The sequence below is a fragment of the Loxodonta africana genome, chromosome 4 (genome assembly GCF_030014295.1).
Source record: "Loxodonta africana isolate mLoxAfr1 chromosome 4, mLoxAfr1.hap2, whole genome shotgun sequence".
Lineage (NCBI taxonomy): Eukaryota > Metazoa > Chordata > Mammalia > Proboscidea > Elephantidae > Loxodonta > Loxodonta africana.
In genome coordinates, this window is record NC_087345.1 from 38,422,153 (window position 1) to 38,439,070 (window position 16,918).

The window sequence follows — 16,918 nt, forward strand, 5'->3', positions numbered from 1 at the left end:
TACTAAATGTTCTATTTTTTTCTGTTAGAGCCAAAACCAGTTGCCATCAAGTCAGTTCCGACTCGTGTCAGAGTAGAACTGTGCTCCATAGGATTTCAGTGGCTAGCTTTTCAGAAGTAGGTCAGCAGGCCTTTCTTCCAAGATACCTCTGGGTGGGCTCAGCCTTTCATCTTTTTGGTTAGCAGCAGAGCTCATTAATGGTTTTCAGTTTTACCTAGTACCCTGAAAGCCCAAGAGTTGGTCTGTCGCAGAATGGTCACCTCACTGTCATACCTTGAAAATAATAGGTGCCGTGGCCTACCGAACATAGCAACCTTTCCTTCCCACCCGTTCCCATAGGCTGTTAGAGCTCCCTTACTGCAAGAACATGACCAGGTTCACTGATACACTTCTGCCTGCAGTGTCTGCACACCCCACCCTCCTTACGTGCTGTCAAGATTAGAGGTGTGCCCCACTTTAAAACAGATCTGGAAAATCCAAATATGTAAGATGGAGAGATTGGGATGAGATCACTTATGCTCCAAGGTTCTTTTAATTTTACCAAAGAATCTAAAAATTTCCTTAGTTCATTTCAGGTTTTTTGTCTTCTTTCGGTTTTTGTTATTATTAATCGATTGACAGGGAACAGAAAAAAATAAAGCTCAATGGCACTCTGCCCATTGAGAGTTAATGAAAAATGAGAACCACCTCTGTAAATGGGGAAACTGATAGCAACTTTCTGGGAACGAATCTATTATATCATCCAGGGAGCAGAACAAAGACAGACCCGCTCAAGTTCTTTGATAATGAAAATTCATCCAACAGATTAGTGTCATAATGGCCGACACACCTCAGATTCCTGTTTCTCCATCACAACCAAAACTAAAACCTATGTCCAGACTCTGATTATAGGGTAGTCCTCAAAGATCCACAGCCAGAGAAAACACAAAATTCTAACCAGGATAAAAACTAAGTGGACTAACTCTAGCTATGAACAAGTCCAGAGTTGGGGAAGTTAGTATTTTTCCAAAGTAAATGAGAATATATTACAGCATGCAAGGAAAAAAATAACTACAATTCAAGTATAAACTGAGACTCCAGAGAAATGTGGCACTTCCTCTGCTCTGGCCACTCCCACCCCTGTGGGTTCTCCCATCTGAATAGAGGAGGCATGGAGGCTCTAAGCCTTATTTTACAGATGAAGTAACTGAGACCCTCAGAGACGTAATGTTTGGCCCAAGGTGGAACAACTAGAAGTGGACCCAGGTTTTCCAATTCCTGGTTCAAGGTTTTGCCCATTGCACCATTATTTTTTCCTTTCCTGAGAATGGAGTCTGTGCCAGTCACCCCAACTTGCCCAGGGTAGAAGTTGGCCTTTAAAGGGAAGCATGCATCTGTGTGAGACCCAGAGCCCCAAACTCCAGGACAAATCTCTGAGTCTGCAGACAAGGAAGGGGTACCAATGTCCATAAACCAAAACCCAAACCCAATGCCACTGAGTCGATTTTGACTCATAGCAACCCTGTAAGAACAGAATAGAACTGCCTCATAGGGCTTCCAAGGCTTAAATCTTTACAGAAGCAGACTGCTACATCTTTCTCTCGAGGAGTGGCTGGTGGGTTCGAACTGCTGACCTTTTGGTTAGCAGCCAAACACTTTAACCACTGTGTCACCTGGGCTTCTCTCTCAATGTTCATACCTCTCCCCAAACGTCCCATAAGCCACTGCTCCTTCCCACCCTTCCTATGCCTAGCAGTCTCACATCTACCAGCCACCTTAACTCCAGTTTTGCATTGTTCCAAGCCATTTTCCAAAGCGTGTCCAGAGCGATGATATAAAAAACAGTCTAGTTCAATTACTCCCCCACTTAAAAAGCTTTTATTGACTGCCTAGGGACTTCAAAATAAAGTTCAAGCTCTTCAGTAAGGCCTGCAAGATCTAGTCCCAAATGACCCCTCAAGCACCACCTCCCATATTCCTCAACTTCTACTCTCCGTTTAGCCTTTCAGCCTGAAGATCTTCCTCACTGTGAGGGTCTGAATGGTCCTTCCTGCCCTTTAATACTCGGATACAAAGTACTTTCCTCTGCGCGCTCCTCTTCTCTAATCTCTCAAGTCCGGTTGATGCTTCCTCCACGGCAAGTTGTCCACATCACAATTATTATCACATTTACCACTGCACTATACAACAAATTGCTCAGAAAATTGCAGCTCCTGTGCAAGGTGAAACCCAGAGATGCAGAACCAAGCTTCAGAGCCCAACAGAAACTTAGGTGTGAGTCATGAGTTCACCATTTATTGGACAGGATATTCTACCTCCTCAAGCCTCAGTTTTACTCTCAAAAAATGGGAGCTATACACACCTCGCCAATTCGTCGTGAGGATTAAATGGAATGGCTGTGCAGATCATGAAGCAGGTTATTTAGTTCTGCTCCTCTCTATCCCTTCTCATAGGCTGTAAGCATTCCCTTAACGCGGAAATATTTCTTACTCTCTCCTTTGTATCCCTGGTGAATAATACAGTAGACACTCAAATGTTGTCATAAAGAAGGAGAAGGGAAGTGAGAAAAGCTGGTGAGAAGGAAGGGAGGAAGGAAATTCAATAATTAAATGAATGAATAAAGCTAGAAGCAAATCAAGAGATCCCCATCTGTTAGAACTAAAAGAGAAGCTGTAGACATGGCTCATACGACTTTGAGAATGCCCAGTCCCTCCCTACTAATAATCTCTGAAAGGGATTATTAGTAATTAGGAAAAGACTGGAAACTCTGGCGGCGTAGTGGTTAAGAGCTATGGCTGCTAACCAAAAGGTCAGCAGTTCACATCTGCCAGACACTCCTTGGAAACTATGGAGCAGTTCTACTCTGTCCTATAGGGTCGATATGGGTCGGAATTGACTCGACAGCAGTGGGTTTTGGTTTAAGAAAAGACTGGATCAAGAGACTGGCTGATCCACCAATAGAAGGCAGTGTAGTCCAATATAGGATTGGCACATGTAATTAAAAAAAAATATTCCTCAAATTGTTCATTCCTAACTCAAAGGTTGGAGATTTGAACCCACCACCGCTGCCCAGGAGAAAGATGTGGCAGTCTGCTTCCGTGAAGATTTCAGCCCTGGAAACCCTATGAGGCGGTCCTACTCTGTCCTACAGGCCTATAGGGTCACTATGAGTCAGAATCAACTTGATGGCAACAGATTTTTACATTTCTAAGCACTGGGCTTGGTATAAAGGAAGATACCAAATAAACTGATCTTACTCTAGTGAGGTATCAGTTATTGAGGATATAATATCTAGAACTGAAATTGACTCGATGGCAATGAGTTTTTGTTCGTTTTGTCTTATCTAGAAAGGGGGGCAGTGGCAATTCTCCCCTTGTATCCAGGAGACCAAGGTTCAATCCAATGCAACTCATGGGCAGCCACTACCCATCTATCAGTGGAAGCTTGTGGGTTGTCATTCTGATGCTGAACAGGATGAAGTAGAGCTTCCAGACTAAGATGGACTAGGAAAAAAGGCCTCACAATCTACTTCTGAAAATCAGCCAGTTAAAATCCTGTGGATCATAACAGTCCATTCCTCAACAGACCATGGGGGTGGTGAGAACCAGCCAGCATTTCCTTCCATTATGCATGGAGTCACCATGAGTGGGGGGTTGGCTTGGTGGCAGCTAACAATGCCCAGATTAGTGATATGCTGATAAACTAGCTGGGGGCGGGGGGGCACGGATAGACCTGTATAGCATTTGCCAATTTCCATAGTGTAAATACTTCCACTATGGCCGATTTCAAACCACCAATGCTTTACCCATAATTATTTAGCTCAGAAAATCCCTAAGTATTTAACAATTGGCTCCTAGGAGCCCTCCATACACCACTGATGCTCCATCACCCTTACTTTTCTTACTCTTGCCATCTTTTTAATCACTTTGCAGAGAACGGGACATGTCAGCCTTTCATATTCTCACTGCCTAATGGACAAGGAAAGCAAGATGAAAGAATAGAGAAGCTGCCGATTTTTCTGTCGGTGGTTCTAGCAAACGGGATTGGATTAGGAGGAAGTTGAAACTATTGGCTAGATGTGTTTATGGGTTTAAATTATCCCCATGCTGTCTGTCCCTCATTATTACAGATAATTGAGAGCAGATGCCATAATCAAATGTGCAAAATACAAACACATTTTCTGACCAAATACAGTATTGATGACTACAACCTGGAAACTGAAATGAAGGGACAGAAACTACGGTGGAAACCTAAGTAGGGACAAACTCATCAAGATGGCAGAGAAGATGTTAAAAGATCACAGCAGCACCTTGGACCAAAATCTAAACAGGAATAAGCAGACCAAGCTAATAAAAGGGAAAAAACCATTTAGCAAAAAGCAAATTTATATCTTAACAATGTTGGAAACTGGGGAAATATAGGAAACTTTTATGAAGTTTCATGGTAGTTAACTAGGAAAAAAAGTCTCACTTGCTCCACCATGGCAAAGGGGCTGCTTGGGTGCAATCACTTAACTCACTTGGCTTCTAAGTGAAAGGCTGGAGGTTCAAGACACCCAGAGGCACCTTGGAAGAAAGGGCTGGCCATCTACTTCCAAAAAATCAGCCAGTTCTACTCTTACATAGGTTAATAGGAGTTGGAATCAATCTGAAGGCAACTGGCAGAAGAGGAAGTCAGCTGTCAAGGCTTCCTTCCTTCTCAGGAGGACTCCACCTTCCCTTCAACTTCTCCCTAGATTTAACAGAGGTAAAGTCAAGTGAGTAATTCCTCACAAAATGTGCTCCTGTTCTCCAGTCAGAGTTCCTGTAAGTGAAGGGTGTAGTTCCAATGAGAGTTGTCTAAAAAAGCAGTTTTATTTTTATGGCTCAGTAAATGTTTATTGAAGTGAGCCCCATTCCCTGTGACACCACTGGGCTGAGGCAGCCGCCCTTGTTGACCAAGCTTGGGCAGGGGTAGGAAGGAATAGCCAGCTTGGCTTCTGTGACTCCTGCTTACTTACTATCTAGGCATTTGGGACTCCAGGACCTGTAGGGGCTCCTCAAGCAACAGCTGTTACATTACTTTAGTAATAAAGTTAAGTAACCTGAACTCAAGCCACATAGAGGAAAAACAGAAAAATCAAAAATATGTGAAGATGAGAATACAAGAAAAAGTACGTCTAGGTAGAACGGGTGAAAAAAAACTGTCACGGAATCCTTTTTACGTAGAGGTGGGCAGAAGTGCAGGAAGGAGCTGCGTTTTCATTCTGTTCAAATGACATGCAACTGAACAGTGAAAAAGGAACTGCTGATACTTTAAAAGGAAAAAAAAAAAAGCACCTAGCAAAAATGCTGTATTTCAGGCTGGTCACTTGTTTCAAAACCTAAAGTGAATCAAAGAGAGAGACAAAGAGACAGATTTAATCTTAAAACATTCTAAATCACTCAGTTACCCAACTTGAGAATATAATTACCCTCTTTCACTGGAGTATAATACTGCTCACAGGGCTGTGTCTGATGAGCTAAAAGGACAACTTTGTGATACAAAAAGGGAGAAAATAAGGCAGGAACTAACGATGCCATTATACCCACAAAGGGGCCAAAGAAAGAATGGGCCATCCTGGTGAGGACAAGAGGAAGGGCAGTCCCCCAGGCATCGATGGCTGTGTGAGTCAGAGCTGGCAGAGGCAGATATGAGATCACAAAACAGCATGCATGGGAGGTTTGGGATTTTAAAACAGCAAATAGAAACATTGAGGAGTTAAAATTAATGCAAAACTATAATATAGATAAAAAAAAAAAAAAAACCCCAGTGCCATCGAGTCAATTCCGACTCATAGCGACCCCATAGGATATATAGATCAAGACATTGTGAAACCCAGCAGGAGCTGAATCTTAGGAGTTGGACAGAAGCAGCCAAGAACGAGAACTATCCCACATGGCTTTCCAAAGCCCTGCTTTCTAAATTTTAGAAGAAGAAAAACGTGATGTTAAAATAACTGTCGGGCTTACAGGGGAGCAGAGTCTTGACCGTTTACACACAGGGTAGAAGGGTGCAGCTTTTCCAAGTACTTAACAGGACATCAGGATATCTGTGTTCAAAAACTGATCCTGCTGTTAATTTGCTGGGTCATTTTTTTCCCCCAACTCTCCTAACTTCTCTGGGTCTGAGAGAGTTCTTCGATAAAATAAGGGAACTAAAATATGTGATCTGGAAAGCGGTTTCAAGCTTTAAAATCCTGGAAAGTTAAAAGCTGGGGAAGGAGAATACAGGCCTCTCAGTAAACAAAGGGCCTCAGATGAAGGACAGTACTTTTTTGCTCCAAATGGTAGGAATGCCCGCTCCAGAGTGGGCTCTGCCCAGCTGTCAGCATGGAACAAAGGCTGCTCAGGCCTCTGAGGACAACTACAAATGGAAAATAAACAGGTAAATTCCTCAGGAGAAAACAGGAGGAGTTCTCTTCCTCCCTGGCTTTCTCTACATTTTACTTCAGATAACTTGTGAATTGTCTAAAAAGTATAAATGTAACTTCACGTAATTCTCCTATACCTTCCTGTTTTTTCATAGGAGATTAGCGTAAGCTCCCATGGCCCAGCCCTATCTCCCAGGGCCAGAAAGATTCAAAAAATTAACAATTATCTTAAAAATATGAATGTCCTGATTGTATGCCCTTACCTACATAATGGTTAAGATTTTTGTCTTTTCCATCTCTACAGCAGATTGCCTACGATGTATCACATTCTGGTAATGCTTACTCAATGATAAAATTTTTCTTCTGTTTTTTTGTGGAGAGGATTTCTGGGTTGGGAGTAGATTTCCTTACGAATAACTTTGCCCCCAACAGCCCCCATCTGCTCTGCCTCAACCCACAGCCCAGAAGGGCACAGCCTGTGTCTCAGGACATTCCATCCCTTGGATTATTTGATGACGTCTCTGTCTCCTACCCACCTACCAGGGTACAATTTTCTAAAAGCAGAGAAAATCCTTCCCAAGAAAATAAACACTCCCAAAACAACTGTCCCATTCTATTACCTATTCGGATTACATAATTACTATGAAGTCAAGACTTTCTTCCTGACGCACCCCAAGAGAACTCTCCACTCATAATGCTGAATTGCCTGTTCTCCACTGTCAAAAGCCCTAAAAACTTCCTCAAGTCCCTAAAAAGCAGCCACCAGTGCCCACTGTGACAGTAATGAAAAACCCCACTGCCTCATCTCTGCCTAGGGTAGCAACTCAGTTCAAAATATTTAAAGTCCTTTATAATATATATGGTCTGTAGACTGTCTTCTTCAACAATAACATTAATAAAAACCCTCACTGATGCCCCAAACTGCCCTGCACAAAGAACACTGGGTATTCTTCCTTGCTTTGGAGGCTAAATCAGACAAGTGTACAGCTTTTGTGTAAAAATGAGGCCACCAATTGGGAACTGGTATCACTTAGCAGCTACCAAGGAAAAGTTAACTCCCTACCCCCAAACACACAGGGTGAGCTCCCTTTTCAGGAGTATTCAGGAAAAAACCTCTGGGTCAAGCTCACTAGAATCCTGCAAAGCACAAGGCTATTTAATTAAGGTCTGGATGCTTTCTTGAAGGAGGCAGCAGTAAAAAAGGTTGAGGGGTCCCTTTATAGCCTGCTCTAACCTGTTCATTGAAGGAGCCCTGGTGGGACAGTGGTTAAAGTGCTGGGCTGCTAACCAAAGTGTCAGCCATTTGAACCCAACAGCTGCTCCGAGGAAGATGTGGCTGTCTGCTTCCTGAAGATTTACAGCCTTGGAAACCCTGTGGGGCAATACTATTCTGCCCTATAGGTTCGCTCAACTCAATGGCAGTGGGTTGAGTTTTTTTGGTTTTAACCTGTTCATCTGAATCAATGTAGAAACGCTCAGCAGCAATTTGTGCTCTGTAATTCCTCTCTAGGAGTAAGAAGGGCTAGGGTATTCCTGGAATGCCTCTTCACTTACAAATCAAAAGGCATATCTCCTGTGACGGGTATGCTTTGTAGCATCTGCTTGTTGTGAAGATTAAATAAAATAATGCATGTAAAGTGCTGAGCAAGAACTTGGCACACACAATAAACCCAATAAAAAAATGATAGTAGTAATTGTAACTAAAAAAAAGGCGGGGTCTGTCTCCAGACGTTTACTGACTTACTTGGAATAGGGAAGATTGACAAGTAAGGCAATAAATAGTTCCACAGCCCACTCCAGAGATATCTCTAATATCCTCTAGGTCTGTCATAATTAGTCACTTACTAGCTAGCAATATGCAAGGAATCCCTGGGTGACATAAATGCTTAAGTGCTAGAATACCAGCCAAAAGGTTGACAGTTCAAATGTACCCAGAGTCGCTTCGGAAAGACAGGCCTGGCAATCTGCTTCTGAAACGTCACAGCCTTGAAAACCCTAGAGTGCTACTCTGCACACATGGAGTCGCCATGAGTTGGAATTGACTTGACAGCAACTACAACAACAAAGCAACAATGCAGAACTTCACAATTCCAAGAGTATAATACATCACTAGTACTCCCACTCTGAATAACTGAGAAATCTGGAGTGTTTGAAACAAGGACACTCGAAATGCAAAAGACATTTAAGTAATTCCACAAAGCCCCTTAGCAGTGCTCGTGTGGAAGTTTTGCCAGAAAAGTTAAACATCCCACACCAAACAACTTGTTGTCAGGGGAGCAACAGGGTAAATAAAGCACAGAATGCAAGCATCCGAATGAAAAAGCTGTCTTCTCATCACCGATCAGATCTAACACTCCAGCTCTTCTTTAAGTGATAGGTAACAAACTCTTCCTAAGGCACATGTAGCAATTTTTTGTTTCTCTCTGCTGCTTAGACGCACTTAGTTTATGTTTCCTTCCAGGGACAAAACCATCTTTCAAGAGCTTCATGAAAAGAAGGTAAGATATGCAATGAGTAGATTTTACTACAATTTATAAGCATTTTCTACTTTCGTCAGGGCATATACATGATATACCAGGTTCACCTTCTGCACACAGCTAGGTAGGAAATAAAAGAAGGCAAAACAAATAACATCTAGGCTCCAGAAAAGATGGTATGTTTGCAACAGCCGTAAGACAATCTAGAGAGAAAAAAAATGGCCATAAAACTTTTATTTTTATTTTGTGTAATGTCTATTAAACTTGTAAAAGACTAGGCCACATCCTCATTTTTCTAATTTCTAAACCGTGTTTTTAGAAAGACAAAGGCCATTAGTGTTATGCCTACTCAGCTCGTAAAAGACCAGGCCTCTTGGCAATTCTTGTAGTTTCTGAACCATGCTTTCAGAAATGCAAAGTGAGGATATACCCTATAACTTTAGAGACAGGCAAGTAATATTCTATTCCTTTGAATATTTGGCTTATTTCACTTGACATTAAGTTTATACGGTAACCCCTCTATCGTCATGAAATTGTTATGTTCTCTACAATTCAAAGTAATTGCAACTTGTAAAAGACAGGTTGTTCTTTAATTTTATTTAATACATTCTAATCAAACAGTAACAGCAGTAAATAAACACTTTGAAAAATAGGCAGGTACCCCCCCCCCCCATGTGGAAGAAAATTAAATCGAAGTGTTCTACATGGTAGAAGGGAGATAACTGCTGATGTCCGTGGTTAGGCAATTCAAGGACAACTTGGAAGTTTTCTAAAGCCATTTCTAAAAACTCAATGGCAACAGGTTGGAACACAGCTACCTCAACAGGGTACAATGTCTATACTACATTGGTGTTATTAACAGGGATTGAGTTGCACCTGTATAGCATGACATTCATGTCTTTAGCCTTAAAGGAAAAGAGGAAGTCTTTCCCATTTGCACCAGTTTGAGATATTTCTGAGATAAGGCTCCCTTTAAACGGATTACTACAGTACTCATTCACATGAGAGTTCATACATGTAGTAAAAAGACAAGTACAGGATTTCACGGTCAATTTTTTTTTTTTTGGGGGTTGATTTGGTTAATTGCATAAAATGAGGGATAAATATTCACAAGCACGAGCTGTTTAACAAAACTCCTACATATATCTGAATGCAAAATATAAAATGTCCTAAAATAGGCTCTGATCACCAGGCTCATGAAATTGAAGTGAAGCCTGTGTCAGCTTGGTTCCTTCCACTTCTTCAGTGCTCCTATGAGGAGCTCTTAATCCACCACCAGCACTAGGACCTCTGACCTAGTGGAAAGGACCTACAGAAAGGCAAGGTATTCTGATAACAGGCTCTTACAGCCTTCACTGGGTACACTTTAAAGGGATCAACTGATCTCAGTCAGCTTTAGGAAGGGAAGCATCATTCAGGTAAAAAACATATGGGGGAACTTTAAATACCTAACTACCTCTTCACACACTTAAATTAGACTGACTTCAGCTGTTCTTAGAAAGAATTCCACGTAGTTAGTTATCCAGAGTGTTACTCAAGTTTTGGTTCTCTTTTACATAGCTGCATTTGGAGATACTCTAGATGAGGCATGTTCAGGAAAAAAAACACTTATACCTGGAATTTATATTCTTCCAAGTAATCTTTTAGTCTTGTTGGTAAAGGCAGTCCCCAGATGGTACCAGTACATTTGTTAATGATGAGTCTACACAGATGCTGCAGAGACGGTGCTGACGTGTAGAGTGGTTTGGTCAGATAAAGGTGTACGGTGCCATTCCGGGGGGCTTCTGGGCTCGTCCCCTTATCCTTGCACATCTGAACATAGTAGTCGATCAGGTGAACCACACTGTCAAACTGTTTAAGCTTGGACTTGACGCATATGATTGAGTCCAATCTGAATTTCCCATCTTGGTATTCAATTCGCAGATTAGTTGGTCCAGCTGATGTTTTAACAGATATTGTCAGTAGGTAGTCTGAATGCGAACTATCTCTAATCAAGAAAGTTCCTTCTGGTGCCTCTTTTAATTTCTCTTTGGCTTCATTAACAGTCATACTTCCCCAGTACCATCCTGGGGTTTTTATTCAAAAAGAAAAAAAAAAGAGGGTAAAATAATTATTATAAGAATCTTTAGAATAGGGAAAGTACTTGGCAATCATTTTTCTAGCTCTTAAAAAAAAGTTTGTCGTTAAAGTTTACCAGGGGCTGTCATAAGTATTTTTTGGCAGAAATTTAATGACATTTTGGGTCCGTTTTATTTTACGAACACAAACTAGGCCAGTTTTCTTTTCAAAGAAAATAACTTTCTGCTAACTGTTCTTTAAGCTTCTCCCAACGAAACAAACAAAAAATTTGTAATATAACACACTGGCTGACAAACCACGATGAATTATTTAAGTGGAATAAAAAATTTAACGCAGATTTGAAATCAAAAGTCAGAAATAAAAGCCTTGCCCTTAAAAAAGTGGAAAGCTCAGTTCCTGTAATCCCAGTCGAGTAAAACAAGCAATTTTTAGGGTGGTTTGTGCTCCCCACCCCATCACCCAAAAAAATCTGTTAATGGCTGCATTTCTTTGTTCAAAATCCTGGAAGACACTGCTATTTACCTATTTAAAAAATACAGTTCCAGTACAATAACTTGTTTGCTGCTTTTGATTACAACTCCCTTTCAGTCACTGAGAAATGAGGGAAGCTCAATTGATAATTAGTACTTCAAATTTACGATCTGAACTACCCTCGTTCGGACTCTGCCTTAATCCAAATTCAATCACAACCATGGGTCGCCCCAGCATTCTCTTTTTGATCTGCCTCCACCATTTCCCGAGCCTATCCCGTTTTCAGAAACGACTCAGTCATTCTGCATTTAAGAAGTTTAAACAACGTGTCCTCCCTCCCCTAAAAACCTGCTCGGAGACCTACAATCAGCAGGTCCCGCAGCCCACAAGGAAAGAGAAGAACCGCGAGCAGGAGGACTTTCCCCTCTCCCTAGTGCTATCAAAACTTCAACTTTGCCCCAAACGGAAGCTTTTAGGATCCAGATTTTGAAAGTCTGCGTAATTTGCCAGAATTTAAAAAAAAAAATTTTTTTTTTTTTTTTTTCTTTTAGATGCCGAAAGGCGACAGCGAGCTGTGCAAAAAGCTCAGGACTGCAGTTGAAACAAGCAATACCCTGAGCTCGCTGGCCCCTGGAGGCCGCGCTCGGCGGGGACTTCACTGCCCGGCTCTTCCGACCCGCCGCCGCGGCAGTCTCAGCCCTGGATTTGGCAGCCAAGATCCCGGACTGCTACAGCGGCTCAGCCAGGGAGCCGGATGCGGCTGGAGCTGCCGTGAGCGCGGCGACCACTCGCTGCCCTTGCCTTCCGCGGAAAGGGAAGTGCCGGGTACTTTTTCAGCCAGGGTTCGAGCCCGAGCGCCGACCACTGAGCAGCTGGGGAAAAGCAGTAAAGGTACAGCGCCCTATGAGGTTATTCCCAAGAAGCTCTTCTCGCGCTCTGCCCACTCCCAGGCTTCTGTATCCCACAAGAACCACTTTCCTTTCGCATTCTCAAGGATCCCAGAGCCGTGTGGGCATCCTCTCCGCGGTTCCCCGCTCTGGAGAGAAGGGAAGCGAGGGGACGGTTGTCCAGCCCAATCTTTGCTTCCCACATTCCAGCTGCCTTCCTCTCCAGAGCAGCCCCCAGCCCCGTTTTCGGGGAGGCTCCCCTTCTGCACCCCCCAAGCGTCGTGGCGGGTCCCTTCCCTACCAGTTTGACTGAGCTCCCGCAGGGCCGTCGCCAGACGCGCTGCCTCCGGAGACGGCTCCTCCGCCGAGGCCGCGATACCCCACTGGCTCCGCGTCCCTTCCGCGCCATTCCCGGAGGGCTCGAGGCACCGCAGGGTCATGGGGGAAGGGTCACCGCGGCAAAGACAGGTGTCCGCCCGAGCTGGGGTCAGAGGTGGGCACGCGTCCGTCCTCAAAGTCAGCGGGAACCCCAAAACGAGTCCCTACGGGGTATCCGACACGGTAGAGGAGGGGGAGGGGTGGGAAGCTGCCGGTTCTTCCTCCCCAGGGCTGAGCAGACCGACAGCAAAGTCCCCCGCAGGAGTGGTCACCCACAGTTTGCCTGTAAAGAGAAAGTAGGGGATTGGGTCAATCCAATCTGGACCCCTGCGGCTGGGGTGCGGGAGCGGGAGAAGTAGAGACATGGAAGGTCTCGGGGACTTCTCTGCCCCTCTGCTCCTGCACCATTTAACCCCAAACATCCAGTTACCGCCCTTGCCAACTCTAGAGAAAACGGGATAAAGAGAGCATGGATTCAAGACGCAGGGCTGGCGGGGGGAAGGGGGGCGTGGGAAGACAGGATGGGGGTAGGAAATGGGGTGTCTTCCCAACCGCGGCTGCACGCAGAAGTCAGACCAGGAAAACAGTCACCTGCAGGTCTGGTGGGAATAGGCTGTTGTCAAGGGCAAGTAGGGGGGAAAAATAGGAGAGATCCCCATATTGGCACCTCTATCCACACCCTGCACAGCCCGCTGGCCCCTGGGGGGAGGCAGCCGGCACAAATCTTGCTCGCCGCCCTAAAGCGCTGCGAGGCTCCCCGGGTCCGAGCCACCAGCTTGGGTCGCGGAGGTGCGCGAACGGCCGCATCCCCGCCCCGGAGCTGCTTCGCTCCCCTCCCCCGCTTCCCCGTGCTGGCTTGGGGCAGGGGTGGGGGGAGCCGCCAGGCGCCGCTGCCGCAGCTCCCGGGCTGGGCCGGCCGCTGCGGGCGCTGTCGAGGAATCGGCCCGAGCGGGAACTCCGGGCCGGGGCCGAGCGGGTGGCAGTGAACGCGGCAGAACGTGCAATCGACACACGCCGAGCCCTTACCTCGGCCGCCGCCGCCGCCGCCGCCGCCTCCCCAGTAGACATAGGGCGGAGGAATCGGGAGGGGCCGGAGAGAGGAGGGGTGTCTGCCTGAGTTTCCCCTGTTGACGTTTAATTTGGGAACGCGATGCCCAAGGATGCGACGCGTCTTGCGCTCTACGGCGGCGGTGGCCGCCGGAGTTCTCTGCGTAGAGGGCAGACAGAAGCCCCGGCGATCATTGCCTCGACCCCCGGGCTTCGACACCAACCTCGCGCACAGCCTGGGCAGCTGCGAGGTTTCCCTCTGGTTGTGACCAAGGAGGTGGGAAGGAAAAGGGGAGAGAGGAAGGAGCGAGGGAGGAAGGCAGGGCGGTAGGGAGGAGCGGAAGATCAGGTTAAGAAAAGGATTATTAATTTGGATGGCAGTTTAGGAGGGAAAAAAACTCCGGAGACTTTCCGACGCCTGGAAGGAACCGGAGAAAGCAGGCAGCAGCGCCCCGCCGCCCGGCAGGTCCGCGGCTCGGACTCTCTCCCCGAGGAGCTGTAAACCACGGAAGCAAAGATCGCCCGCTGCTCCCCAAAGCACGCGGCCGCGCCCCAGTGCCCTCCCCAGCGACCCTCCTCGGGGCGGAGCTTTTGGGGCTCCCCCCATCAGTACCTGCCGCCAGCCCCGGCCGGTAGTCCTCCAGTGCCTGCGCTGGGGGCGCAGGGAATCCTAAGGCTGGGTGTCTGTGGCTCCAGCGCGCACCTTCCGCGGCCCGTGCAGCGCCGGTGGCTGCGGGCGAGGAAGATCATGCTTCAGGGGAAACCCAAAGCCCGCGAGCCACCGCAGCGGCGGCGGCGGCGGCGGCGGCGGGAAGACTTGGAAGAGTTAAACGTCGATCCCCGGAGCGGTGTGTGCGCGCGACTTCCCAGCCCGACGCACCTCCCCAGCTCCCCGCCTCCCTCTCCCCGTCGGCGCGCCCCGCCCCGCCCCGCCCCGCCCGGCTGCTGCGGAGGCCGCTTTCCAGGAACTTTCCAGGAATCCGCCTCACGTGACCGCAGCCCCCGCTACCGCTTTAAAGAGGCACCGGCGCTAATGCGCAGGCTTCGGAGGAGGCAGGCGCACAGCGCTTGGGTGCGTGGACCGGCACTCTGGGCGCCGGGTAACCCGCCCCCCTTTGACCCCGCTCCCCGAGTGAAGCCCCCCCGCCATGCCGTGTCCTTTTTGGAAGCTGCAGCTTGCACCGCCCCCCCCCCTCCCCGAGTCAGCTTTGCGCCGGGGTCGTCATCTTTCTCGCCCTCGGCCCGCCGCGGGGTTTTTTGTCTTTCCATCCCGTCTGCACATTTTCGACGCGACCCTCCAGGCCTCACATTACGTGAGGGAATACGGGGGGGAGACCAGGGGTTCTCGGAAACGGGCCCCTCCTGCTCTAAGACACATTGATGGGATGGGGGAAGCTCCCTGCCCAACCCTCTGTGACCACACCCGGGGGATAGAGGAAGCGGGTCAGGGTCCTAGAAGACAACGCGCGCGCGTAGAGCAGTGCCTCCTTAAGCGGCGCCGGCGCTCCCAGTCTCCTCCCCCGGCGCTCCCGCTGGCTGTCTGCTGCGCCAGCCCTGCCCGGCTCCTCCCTCCCGCCTCCGCTACGCTCCATCGCCTCTTTCCGGCCGCCTGCTGGCCCGCCCCGCTCACCTGCGCCGGCCGGGGTGGTTTGCCCTTACCTGCGCGCCCGGGAGGTATAGGCTGGCGGGCCTCGGTGCCCGCAGTCAGGAAAGGGCTAGTCTCTGCAATTCCCTGTAGGACTAAAGCTTCAGAGCCGGGAATTCGGAAGGATCTTGGCACCTCTTTCCTGCTGGGGACACTCGCCTCCTCCCACCCCGTTGGATGCCGCCTGGTCTTAGTTGGAAACGCATCTTGCCTGCATGCCCGCCCCCGAAGTGTGACCTACTTTAAATGTGACCTACTTTTTAAAAAGTATTAACATTCACGGAAAACCGGATCCAAAATTTAGATAACTATTTTTCTTTGAAATACTATACTATTGCATCACTGCTCTAAAGGTCAATGGCCACTTCAGTGGAAGCGGTGGCTACGGGGAAGTTGGGCGAGGAAGGGGAGGAGACGCGGGGGAGGCGCGGCTTACAAACCTTGTCTGGTGCCCCCCCTGCTGGTTCTGGGAGGAAGCGTGGACCAGCTCCCAGACTCCCGGGTTCTGGAGTCGGGGACAAATGGTTTTCTCGATAGTTTTCCCGCTTTTGAGTAAATAACTCTATACAAATGATAAACTGGTGAGTCAGATGGGGGGCGTTTTCCAGCTATTAAAGGGCTTTGTCAACAGTGCAGTCGTGTGCACGGAGACAAGTTAGGTTTTTTAGAAAGAATCTTTGAAGGGGAGGGAGGGAGCTAATTAACCCCCGGTTAAAGCCCTCTACAAAGCAGCTGAGTAATTTAGCACAGAGCTATTTACCCTCTTTGGGCCTTTTCTGTGAAATTAAGGAGCTGAACTCAGGTTCTGAATGAGGGACTGGAGTGAATGAACATACCATATTCCATGTGAGCGTATGTATAGTTCGATGCTCGATACCTTTAAGAACCAGTACATCCCCTAAGATTCTCTAAGCTCTCAATTATTCCATCCTGGCTTCTCTTCCTTGATAGACAATCGCAGCTGAAGGCTGTGCCCACTCTTCTGTAGTTTACATTAATTACACTCAGCATTCCTCAAGTTTACAGAAATAAATTTTAACTATCCATTGAAATAAATTTTCCAGCAACTCTTCTTTCTGTACTTTTACTTCCGCAGGACCTTTGCGCTTGCTGTTCCCTCTGCCTGGAATGCCCTCTCCTCAAACAAGATGCGTGGTCAGCCCTCATCTTTTGGGTCCAGCTGAAGTCACCTCCACAGGGAGTCATCGTCTACAAAGATTACAATAAACGCAACGCCAGCTGTAGTGGCACCAAGTTTTGCACCTAAGTAGGATTTGCTGCTTTTGTTTCTAAAATGTTTCCCAGCAATACCCAGAATTTTGTTGGCCTTTGTAGTTTTCAAGAAACACATATGGAAACTACTTAGGAAAATGTTTATAGGATCATGTTAAGTGGAAAAAAATTAGAATATGAATTTGTATCTACACTATGATTACAACATTATAAAATTATGTATACATGTGGCAAAAACAGAAGGGACTGTGGAGAAATGAAAACAACTGTTTTTAGGGTGGCAGGATGTGGGCGAATTTTAAATTTTTATTTTTCTTAATATCTCTACTTT

General features: G+C 46.8%; 1 protein-coding gene across 2 annotated transcripts; it reads right to left on the reverse strand.

The window, feature by feature from the left end:
• Window positions 1-8,986: 8,986 nt before the first annotated feature.
• Window positions 8,987-16,282, reverse strand: SOCS2 (suppressor of cytokine signaling 2). 2 transcript variants are annotated; one of them, XM_003405260.4, is made up of 3 exons: window positions 15,369-16,282; window positions 12,586-12,945; window positions 8,987-10,913 (listed from the first exon to the last, which is right to left on the reverse strand). In XM_003405260.4, exons 2-3 carry the CDS (start codon window positions 12,722-12,724, stop codon window positions 10,456-10,458), a joined length of 597 nt encoding a protein of 198 aa, XP_003405308.1. In that variant the 5' UTR covers window positions 12,725-12,945; window positions 15,369-16,282; the 3' UTR covers window positions 8,987-10,455. The 2 variants fall into 2 exon arrangements, with proteins under 2 accessions (XP_003405308.1, XP_023415443.1); XM_023559675.2 differs by lacking the exon at window positions 15,369-16,282 and adding an exon at window positions 14,323-14,477.
• Window positions 16,283-16,918: the final 636 nt, after the last annotated feature.